This window comes from Drosophila rhopaloa, unplaced genomic scaffold (assembly GCF_018152115.1).
Source record: "Drosophila rhopaloa isolate 14029-0021.01 unplaced genomic scaffold, ASM1815211v1 contig_163, whole genome shotgun sequence".
Classification (NCBI taxonomy): domain Eukaryota; kingdom Metazoa; phylum Arthropoda; class Insecta; order Diptera; family Drosophilidae; genus Drosophila; species Drosophila rhopaloa.
The window spans coordinates 5,064,850-5,076,887 of NW_025335043.1; the positions used below are offsets into that span (position 1 = coordinate 5,064,850).

The following is a 12,038-nucleotide window of genomic DNA, read 5'->3' on the forward strand; positions in this document are numbered from 1 at the left end:
CGACCCCCGACCCACAAGACGACCTTTCCCTGCTCATTTACGCATTCATTGTTTGGCCTCAAAGTTTGCCGGTAATTGACAGGCCACTTAAACCCTAAAGCGGTTAAGCCTCAGTAACCTGCAGCCCGGGAAATTGGGGAAGATTTATTTTATCCCTGCAGCTTCGGTAAATCCTTTTTGGGAGAGCTTTAACAAACTATAAACTTGGTAACTCAGAATTAAAGTATTTGTGTTTTTAATTAGCTTCCCTTCTGCGTTATTAAGTTTAAAATTGAAACTAAAAAATAATTTACGACTTTGGCACTATAACATTTACCATAAGTAAAGCACAAAGAAAAATCATTCAGCAAATATTCAGTGAGTTTAGATTTTGTATGTTGTCCTGAAACAAGGAAATTTCAGGAATTTGATATTGAAGGTTTTTTAGCTTTGTAGCTCAATGAATGACTTCCAAGAATTTAACAAACATTTTAAGAGATCTTATTTATGCCTGCAAAATGTTAAGCAAACAATTCAAAGTGATACAAAGTGTTTATTGACATGGAAATCAGATTCAAGGCAAAGTATCTGTACAATGGGGTATTTATTGTTAATTTTCTGTGGCTGCAGACTTTTGAGGGAATTTCGTTTGTTAAGGAACCATTTCGAATATTAAATTTTCTGAGAAACTGAAAAGCTACTTTGGTATGTTTCGAATCAGTAAAAGCTGATTTAGCTGAAATGCTTTCATCCTGCTGCTGCTGCTTTATTTAATATACTCGTAAAAGTTTTGTTGCCACAGTGAAATTTCATGGCATTTTCCCCCGCACCTCGTCTACCGCTCCACTGCCAAGTTCCAAGTAATTGGCATAATGACTGCCATCTTGGTCCACTGGTAGCAAACTGAACTTTAACTTTAAGAAGCTTGGGAGGAGTTTCCTTGAATGAGCTTCAATAGCCCGAGATGGCAAAAGTCTGAAAATCGGCTTAAATTATTGATTTGAGTTTGACTGGCATCGGTCTGAAATGATTAAAATTAATTGCTTCACACCAATGGTGGCTATAAAAGTTTGTATTTTCTTAACAATTTCTTTTTTCTTTGTTGTGAGCCACCTTGAACTAAAGAATATTGTAAAAGTTGCCAATACCTTATTATCCTGCAACAATTTGATTATTATTTTTCAAACTAGATGTAAGTACCAAATATATTACTAACAAATACTAATATATATTTCATAAATATAAATATTACATATACGTAGATTAAATTACAGTGATATTACGTATACGTAATATTGACATCACTCATCCGCAACGTAACTCCATTGCTTATTGGCTGAGTAGGACAACTTTGAGCAAATGCAATTTATAAAGAACTTTATTTGAAATATTTACATATTAACATTTATATATTTCATAAATATAAATATTACGTATACGTATATTACATTACAGTGCTATTACGTATACGTAATATTGACATCACTCATACGCAACGTAACTCCCTTTTGTATTGGCTGAGTAGGAAAACTTTGAGCACATGCAATTTCTCCCATTGACCCCAAACGAGGCAATTTGAAAAATCAGCAATCATCAAATGAATGTCATAAACAAATGCTAACCGTTATGTGAGCATAACTTTCCACATGTGAATGCGAAATAGCCCGAAAAATCAATAAAAATCATTGGCATGCCAGAAGGAGAAGAATGAATGCCATGACAAGAGCCAAGAGCTGCCAATAAACATGGAATTTGTGAGTTGTCCCAGTCCTGCGACAGAAGGTATTTGAAAAACTGGAACTGGCAGGGGTTCCTTTTTGTAGAAAACCAACAAAAATACGATTCGGTCATTGTTTATTCGAAACCTTATGCTCGAAAACTTTTTGTTAATGAAAAAATCAAATTCTAGCCGTCCTCGACGACAGTCGAAATGTTTTTTTATTTGTGTGCGGAAAATGGGCAAAAGTGAACACGTCGGACTGGGAAAACAGAAGCTGAATGGCAAACGAGCCTCGCATAAACGTCGCTAGTTGTTATGGGAAATGTAAATGTATCTCATGGATACAGACACACAAGTTACAAGTTGTTTGCCTGACATGTTTGTGTTCCCCGCCCATTCCCACGAACGTCCTTCTATTGACACTTGTCTCTGTCTCAACGAGTGCGTGTGTCGGGGGAATATAAGCCCACGATTTGGGACACTATTTTTGATGCGTTGCCCTGTCGAGCGCGAATTCTCATTTCCATATCAAGCAGCCGCCAGGTAGACTTTGCTCTCCAGGCTCGTAATCCGACGGAAATTCCCAGAAAATGAACCCAATTTATTCATAGAACGAATGAATCATTACCAACTTTGGCGGCTAGTAATTTGATTTTCCCTACCTATCGCACAGCCAGAATAAATAGAAAGTCAATAATGAGATGGAGCTGGGAGAGCAAGTTACATGGAATTCGTTTAGTTAAGAGTAGAAAAAATAATGCTACAGGAAAAATGAAATAAGAGGAGAATCTAAGATATGCGACAGGTTCCAGACATATTCATCAATAGTTTGCAATCAGTGAGCATTGATTTCGAGTGACCTATTATGTAATCTACAACTCTCTCTTAATCTCGCCAGGGTAACCGTTTCAAGATTAAGTTTTATTTACCAGATTGGCATTCAATTCCCTTATCACTAAAATAGTGTATGTAAATATCACACAGACAGTCTGAATTGAAGGTTTTCTGGTTTGAATCTATATAAAAAAAGCTATTTAAGTATTTATTATTGAATCCTACACATTTTTAAAAACAAGTGGCAGTATGAAAATAAATTTATTAATTAGGATTTTTTCAAATAATATTAATACTCATTAAATATATATATACAAATAGTAATTTAGTTACAAAAAGACTCAATTAGTAATAGTTTACAAACCTTGTTGCATTTTGACCAGTTTGCAATTCTTTTTAAATTGATTTTAAATAAACACCATTCGCGGTTTGAATTCTATTTCATTTAAATTTTCATTTAATTTATATAATAGTCCTTTCGTCATGTGGTCTTTGTATCACAGAAAGTAAACTGAACAATTTCAATTGAATATTTTTTCACTGGTTCCACGATTTTGCTGCTTTTTGCTGCAATTTCATGATTTGTGATCGCAAAAACGAGTAATCCTGCGGAGCCGAACAATTACCCGTTAGTGTCGGTCACAAAACGAAACTGCAACACAGGATTTGGAACTCTTGATCACTAGCTGCACCATGGGCTGATTTAAATTGATTCGATTTGGAATTAGTTTCGGATCGGGACTCGAATCGAGGATCACGAGATCGTTGCGCGTCGATGGAGCGCTGATAACGAAATGAAATTCAGCTGTGATTGCAGGCGCGATAAATAAGCGCCGACTCCTCGGGCGGGAGATGCGATCTGGGTGATCTGGGCAATCTGAGGGGCTTCTAACGCTAACGCCAATGCCCATGCCCAAGCCCATGCTCTGAATTCGCTCCGAGTGTAATTCAATCGATGTCACTCTGCCGCGATCATTATCGATCATCGCACCCCGCCCCGCGGATTATTCCAATCGCATTGTGGTCTGCTTGTGTCGCCGGCGACTCTTAATCACAGTTTCCATCACGAGCACTCGATTTAGTGCATCGTAACTGTATCTACGTCTGTGCTGGGTATAAATGCACATCTCAACAGTCGAACCTCTATAACATCGACTTTCCTTGTCTGAAAATATAATATCTTTTGAGCTCAAATACAGACCTGCTATAGAAAAATGACATGTTTGAATACTCTAACTATAAATGAAATTTTAAAGAATTTATTTAAACTTGTTTTAGTTCAAAAAAACTAAAAAAAAAAACCTTTTCTGACATATTATAAAATTTGATGATATCATAACGATACATTTCTTGAACAATGATTATTTTTAACGCAACATTTAAATAAAGTTTAAATAAAGTTTAGCTAACTTAAGTTAAATTCTGCGGAACAGTTACTTAAAAGCTGATTAAAAATTCATATTGCAAGGATTTGAATTTAAAATTAGTCTTCCAAAGTAATCTATTTTCTAGTGGCTCAAGTTATCGAAGTTTGACTGTCTGCACTAGATGTTTGTGTGCACAGAGGCGCCTTTGTCGTTGGATGTTTTTGCGGTTTTCAGCATTTGGGGCGTCGCCGTTGCCATTGTGGATTGTACTGCATCCACATCCACCGCTTGATAGATACAATTACAGTTAGCTCCTTGAGGAGCTGGCGCTGCCTGGCAACTTGGCCAAGAGCCCGTCAGCGTCAGCCAAGTTGGTCGTCAGCGTTACGGTTATTGTCACTGCTGCGGCTTCTCGACGCACGCCCCATCGTTCCATCGCCCCTCAATTACGCCTGAATATGCATTAGCAATGGATTTGCAATTCCTTCGCCAATAGCGATCCCGATGAAAAGGGAACTTCACGAATGTTGCAATTTCTTAAATGTTCAAGTGGGCGGAGTGAGGCGAATAGCACTTATTCTAAATCAGATACCCTATCTGCCCATTCCAATTGATTTGGGTTATTCAAGTAGCATTTCTCTTAAATGGAGCTTTTCTTTAGAGACTTTGTTACAGCGCAGTTAAAATATCTAAAGCTTTATTCATATACATCTAACTTTTAACAATTTTTTTGGGATGAACTTTAAAACCTATTTTTATTTAATGTCATAAAAAGGCAAAATACTAACACAAACTGCTGAACTATATATTTTATTTGTTGCTCGATAAAAAATATTTTAAACTAAAACCTATTTGCTTGAAATTGATTTGTTTTAATAATAAACAGAGTAATTTAGATTTAATTTAATTTAATTTAATTTTATTTGGCTTGTGAACCTGCTTTTGATTTAAAACTAAGCGTATTTAATTACTTAAAAATCTTTGTTTAACCAATGAATTCAGACTTTGAAACAAACTTTATTCACAGCCTATTAATTTGCTTTCATCAACTCGTTTTCGCTCTTATGTTCGCAATCCTTTTTTAAACTCCACAAAACTCCAGTGGAAAATAAAAAGAGGATTCGCTTTGTATACAGTGCATAAAGGCTTCGCTTCAGCTCAGTTAGTCAATAGAAAGGCCGAGCACAGCGAGTTGGTTGTGTTAATTTTTCATAGGCCCCCATTCAGATCGCTGTTTGCCTTAGTTTTCCATTTGGCTCAGTAGCTCAGAAGCTAGTATCGCGGTTATCTTCATGTGGATTCGTTGGTTGGCTCGTTGTTGGCGCATATTTTGTAATTCAAATCGCTTTTCGTATGCCTTGTGGTTTTTTTGGTCAGAAGCCAAACAAGAGGAGCGCTCTACTGCTCCTAGCAAGTATCTAAGTTTCTGAGTATGTGGCGGTAACCAAAGTGGGGCACACAACCACCCACACTTGCACACATAGGTGAATGCACTGGAAAAAACGAAAACAAATTATGTACTAGATAAAAAACTTTGGAAAATCCATTCTCATTGAAATAATAAAGGGTCTCCATAAGATGACGAAAAATTAAACTTAACTGAAAAAGAATAGTAATATAAACATTTAAATAATAGGAAAATTGCATTTTGTTAATATATAAAAATAAATAGAAGTCGTTAAAAATTATGACTGGATTGCACTTAGTTTGAATTTAAAAATATTAAAAAAGTTGTAATTTGTTTATATTCTTCATTACTGAAATTCTGGTAAAGAAATATAAATAAATATATAAAGTGGTAAAATTTAGCTTACAAAGTTTATAAATTAATTTTTTATCTGAGTGAGTCTGAGGTGAATATGGAGTGACTCTAAGTGAATACAAAGCGGCTTAGTCGACCGGACCCAGCATTTTTCGACTTCTTTAACTCAGGGAAAGGGGAAGTCTTTTTGGGGGGTGGGAATATGGAAGGGAGTTTTCCACAAACATGCACACATTACTTTGGCTTGGAGTTTGTTTTCTTTGGAGGCTTTATCTCTGTTTACGCAGCCGCCGCACGTGCCCTCTTCTCGGGCCACATACTATTTCTGGCCAAGGGAAAATGCTTAATTCCCATTAGCAAAGTCTAAGCGGCTTACGAAAGGTAATTGCAGTCATGTGCTTCCTGTACGCATTATTAGTTATATTTTATACTTTATCCTTTATCGGTTATTCAGATTCAGCAGGCGCAGAAAACTCTTTGACTTTCCGCGAAAATGTTTAGATTTACGTCATCAACCCAAACAAGTTTATTTGATTGATTTGTTTGCAGTCTGTCCAACAATCGAATATCAATGGCGAACACAAATATACACACTTTTCCCCTAATCGAAAGATTACCAGACAAATCAATCCTGACAAAGAAAATAATCGTTTGAAGAGGAGTTAATGTATTATTTGCGAATTGGTGTATTCATTTGTAATCCATTATGCAATGTCTTACTATTAAATAATTCATAAATATTGCAGTTGCTTTAAAACGCCTTTTAACTTAAAAACCCAAACTGTTGAATTATACATTTAAAATATATAAACATTTTCAGCAAGTATTTTAAAAAAATTTTAATAAAAGTTTAAAAGAAGTCTGATTATTAAGGTACAGCATTTTTATTTTGATTTTAAATCCTTTAATGATTTTCAAAATCGAAATATTTAAAACTTGCAGAAGAATTTTGTTTAAATTTTATAAATGCTGCTTTGTTACTGTTTTAAATTGTCTTCTAATAATCCCACATGCTCGAGACTGAAAGATAAGCTAAGAAAACAGGGCATTGTGCCTTTGGCCACAGAGCAGAAAGGACAAATAATCCGTGATTCAGAGCAAAGAATGCCAGAAAGTGACACAGCAAAATGTGGAACAGAGCAAACTTTAGTAGACATAAATGGAACGAGCTGAGCCTGAGCTGAGAAACTGAATCAGTTTAAGTAGAACAGCAGCAGAGGGAGGCTGTGGGCATTAAATAGAAGCCGTAATTAGATACATCACACATTAGTCTATCTCAAGAATGAAAAGAGCTTAGCAACAAATCCTGAGCAAGTCGGCTAAATGTAAATAGGCTCTGGCTGCCACATTTTATGAATAACCACAAATCTTAATTAGCACTCGGTATGCATTATGTGTTTTTCACACTCACACTCACTCACTGGCTGAAGAAATTCACTTAATTATGTTAACTAGATCCATTGATGTCTAATTGAGTCTTTACAATTTCGCATCTGGGAGATTCCCATAGGTTTCACCTTTGAATCAAGTTCTACACTTTTTATATATTTGCAGTATTTATTTATCTTAAAAATATTTTTTAAATTTTAACACATTTATCATCAGCCGGTAATAATTTTCATTCAAGATCAGCATTTAAAAAAAAAAACTTTTATTAATTAAGGTCACAATTTGGCGTAATTTTTACATACTGCGAGCTACTATTAGTTTTTATTTACTATGATGCTTTTAATATTTAAAAGCCTACTCGGATTTATAAGTTGACAGAGAATGGAAATTTGAAGGAAAACTTAGAAGAGGCTTAAAGGCGGCCAAATTAAGGCGCCAGTGGGGAAACATTAGCTGCGCGAACATATCATCCCGACTGCAGAGACCTCATTTCCTGGGACGTGTCCCCAGCGAAGTGGAGCATCTGCAGCCGGCTACGTGAGCCGAATGCTCCGCGAAGCACTAGCTGATGCCCGAAACTAATGCCAATCCCTGCCCCCTTTTGCTCCACTTGCAGTGCACTCCCTGCCCCATCTCACGGTGCTGAGCCTCTCCGGCTGCAGCAAACTGACGGACGACGGCGTGGAGCTGATTGCCGAGAACCTGCAGAAGCTGCGCGCCCTGGACCTGTCCTGGTGTCCCCGCATCACGGACGCCTCGCTCGAGTACATCGCCTGTGATCTGAACCAGCTGGAGGAGCTGACGCTGGATAGGTGAGTCCACTTCGCCCTTCTCCCGCCCAGTCCGTAATTATTTATGAGTGAAATTCAATTTCCGTCACCCAGTAGTTGAACCTCATCTCCGGCAACGGCCATAAGTCACGGCTAAAAACTGCAGCAAGTTGCACTTTAAACAAAATTCATAACTTTATTTTGTATTTTAAACTTAAAGAAATCTAAAGTTTTTTAAAGTGACTTCGAGTGGGCTTGAATCCGTGCATTGGCAATTGATCTGTTCCCTCACGGTGGGGATGTGAAGGTATTTTGTTAAGAATTCGCATGATGTTCGAGTCGGACGCCGTACCCCAATATGTTATGGAAGGGACTACTATTGACTTGTAGATCACAATTTTATTTCTGAGGCTCAGATGACTCGCTGCTCTAAGCATCCATGTCAGTTGCCTAAGCTTACCACGGCATGTTGCTGCTATTTTCACGGTGTGTTGCCTCCATGTGAGCCGCTGTCGAGGATCAATCCAAGATACTGCGCCTGAGTGGATTGAGGGATGAGTGTGTCTTGGAATTTAACATTAGGAAGGATTTGATGCTTTGGGAGAAGTTGCAATGTTGCGATTTATTTCCGTTTATGCTTATATTCCACATGTTCGTCAACTCGCTGTACAGGTCAGCATACGTTGCCAGGAGGGTACCCGGATCTCTGGGATTTGGCAAGTCAGAGGTGTAAAGGGTGTACAGCACGGGACCCAAAACACTACCTTGTGGTACGAAAGCTCGTATGCATCTGATTATAGTCGATCTAGCCGTGTCCGTTTGTCTGTTGTCCGTTTCTCCGTACGTTTCTAGCAAACTAGTCTCCCAGTTTTAAAGCTATCTGAATGAAACTTCTTTGAATAAGGTCGTGCTATTGTAGGTATTATTCAAGTCTACTTGTCATATAGCTATCAAATAAGCAATCAAAAAGATAAATAAAACATATTATAACATCGTTTTTTTTCTGCCAAAGTTTATTGAAAAATTTACAATGCTTCATTGTTTTTAAACATATCAAAATAAAGTCGTTTTATTAGAATATTTGGATGGGCTTAGGACTTCGTTTTCCCAGGTGGGAGCATTGGTTCTTCTATGACTATTCTGCCTTATTCACTTGTTCGCCAATCCAGTCCACATAGCTTGACACATCGGTATATATTGCTAGATAGCCGCACCTGCTAACGATCCCTAACTGCGCTTCAAGAAATCTATTATTAAAAGAGAGAGTTGCGGTTAAAGGACCACCATAATCGCCACAGGCCGAATCCCCGTTGGGATCACCAGTACATATTTGCTTAGAACTGCACTTCACATTCAAGTCCTTTTCGCACTCAGCTCGATCTAACTGGTGAACGGTTATCTTTCGAAGAAGTTCTCTTTCCCAGCGAAAACTTTTAAACGTCCGTACACTGGTAACATTTGTCTTAAGTCTCTCGTCCATGAAAATGCAAATTGGCCGAACGTTTTCTGCGGATAAATGATGTAAATAACTTCGGTTAAGGCGATCGAACGGTTTACTAACGATTAAAGATAATGTCTATCGGGAGCTTAAGCAGTCCTATATCATTCTGACCATCGTTTTCCGTGTATAAATGGTGCACAATTGCTTGGTTGACTTCGTAGACATCGGTAGGCTCACTTTTGTTATATGCTCCCAACTTCACAAATCTGTAGTTGAAATTTTAGACAGCCATCGGTACTTGTTCCAGAACATTAAATATATATTACTTACAGTTTCTCTTGATTAATAATGCAGTGGGCAGCAGTCAAAACAAAGCCTGAAAAATAATGTTATCAACCTATATTGGTTCTTTATCAAATACTAACGTCGATGAATCAGGGTGCCGGCACACAGGAAATGTGTGGAATTATATATTGCTGCCATCCAGGCAGCATTTCGTTATCCTTCATTAAAAAACCCAAAACAGGGTTCTACTGTCAAACCGCAGGGTTGCGTCAAAGGCACAATAGTGGAATTGCAACCTACTACCAATTTAAACAAAAGAATCAAAGCTAATGAGGTCTTCATTTTGCGCAATCACGAAACAAATGGTGCACCCAGAGTAAGCTCGGCTCTTATTTTATACCAAGAGCCGTGTCATTCCACTAGAAAAAACATAAACTTTTTTATATTATTTTGTTTTTATTATATACAATCAAGAGACTCATATTCGTGAAATTGACCTCTCTGACCCTAATATTTCACTAAAGAAATAATAAATGTAATGTTTCAACTGTTAATCTTAATTATTCTCTTTAAGCGAAGATTATCAGGGTATTTTTTCAGTGGAATTTCCACATACTTGTATAATATAAAAAAAACATCAAATGGTAATGCATACATATGTATAAATATATTTATATAAGTATACATTAAAATATGAATAAATAAATATGATCCCCAATTTGTGATACTTTTTAAAGAAACCAGGTAAATGTAAAACGGAAATTAAGCTTGGTACTCTCAAATAGACCTAATATAATGAGTGTAATATTTTGAATACACTTTTAAGTCTCCTTCTCGAGTTCTTGGAACTAAATCGAGCTTTCTCTGTGCCCTTTCAGATGTGTGCACATAACGGACATTGGCGTGGGATACATCTCCACGATGCTGTCGCTGACCGCCCTCTTCCTGCGCTGGTGCTCGCAGGTGCGGGACTTCGGGCTGCAGCACCTGTGCTCGATGCGGAACCTCCAGGTGCTGTCCCTGGCCGGCTGCCCGCTGCTGACCTCCTCGGGTCTGTCCAGCCTGATCCAATTGAGGCATCTGCAGGAGCTGGAGCTGACCAACTGCCCGGGGGCGTCGCACGAGCTGTTCGACTACCTGAAGGAGCACCTCCCCCGCTGCCTGATCATCGAATAATCGACCATCGACCATCCACCATCAATCAGCGATCGTTGATCATCGACCATCGATGGGCCGACGATCCCTCGAGATCCCGGAGCACTCACTGATTTTGGTTTGGGTATTCGAGTATGCTAATTTGGTAAACTTAACCTCCAGTCGGCAAGTTCCTCGCGTGCTATGTGACTTTAACTTTCCGTCAACACTGTGCTCTATCCCTTATAGTTTTAGACTTTTTATGATTTCTGCTGTGATTTGATACGGAACTTAGTTAAGTTGATCTGTTTAAGATGATGATGTACCACAAAAGACCCGAAGATGATATTTATTTACATGCAATACAATATGTCTAATATACATATACACAAATATATATTTATATTTATAAATATACATTATTTATATTATTGTAGTTTTAACGAACATTTTATTTACTATTCTCGCTGTAACTAAACATGCAGACTACGTGTAAATTACTAAACAAAATCAACTCAAAGAAATTAAAACAAAACATTGCGCCCAAAAGACGAACAAACAACAAATAAAAGTAAAAAAATACGAAATACAAAGTAAATCAAAATATGCAATTAAATTACATTAGTTCAAAGAAGCAAAACAAGAAAAGAGAAAAATCGGAAAATCGGAAAATATTTACGAGTATAGCGAAAACATGCAAAAGTTGCCGGCAGCTTTAGATTGAAATTGCAATTGAAATTTACAAATCCTAGACTTTTGCAGCCCCTGACCAGTAAAACCTTACTTCGATTGTACCATATGACTACTCTGTAATTAACTTACGGCAACTGAAAGTATTTTAAGCAAGGAATCGGTGACAGAAAGCGCACGCTACCAATGAAGTCAATACTTAACACAATGTTTAGTAAATTGTTGTCAGGTTGCGAACTGCAATTGCAAATCATAAACATAAACAATCGACTCCTGGCCGTCAAAGATACTCTATATATCTAGCTTACGTTATAGAGCTGCTCTTCTCATTAAGTAAACCCTCACTCAAACCAAATGTAAATGCTTTGTTTTTAAATCCAATGTGAGAGAGTTTCATCGGGAACAGTTAGCATGGAGACGGCAGTCTTAAACCAACAAGAAAACAACTCTACAAGTACATGATAAAATAAATAAATGGTAACATGAGTATAATTGCGTTTCTATTATATTTTAGATTTTAAGGTAATAATTGGTCGCTAAAGCCAGGAACCATATTTTAGTTTGACATCGGGTTTGATGCCAAAATCCGGAAAAGATCAACTCGAGTTTAGGTTTTTTGAGGAATACCCTGGAAATGGTTAATGGACGGACAGACAGTCGTGGCTAG

The 12,038-nt window shown here is 37.4% G+C and overlaps 1 protein-coding gene and 1 long non-coding RNA gene across 2 annotated transcripts in view; one reads left to right on the plus strand and one right to left on the minus strand.

Annotated features, from left to right (window-relative positions):
- LOC108043921 (F-box/LRR-repeat protein 16) overlaps positions 1-11,857 on the plus strand; it is a 32,510-nt gene extending 20,653 nt beyond the window's left edge. Inside the window, exons 4-5 of the mRNA XM_044457819.1 lie at positions 7,668-7,863; positions 10,426-11,857. Of these exons, the coding sequence (XP_044313754.1) occupies positions 7,668-7,863; positions 10,426-10,723 (494 nt within the window). The 3' untranslated portion in view covers positions 10,724-11,857. The remainder of the gene's footprint in view (positions 1-7,667; positions 7,864-10,425) is intronic.
- On the minus strand, positions 8,814-9,496 carry LOC108043922. Its single transcript, XR_001769279.2, has 2 exons — positions 9,383-9,496; positions 8,814-9,327 (listed from the first exon to the last, which is right to left on the minus strand). It is a non-coding gene; the product is annotated as an uncharacterized LOC108043922 (long non-coding RNA).
- Positions 11,858-12,038: the final 181 nt, after the last annotated feature.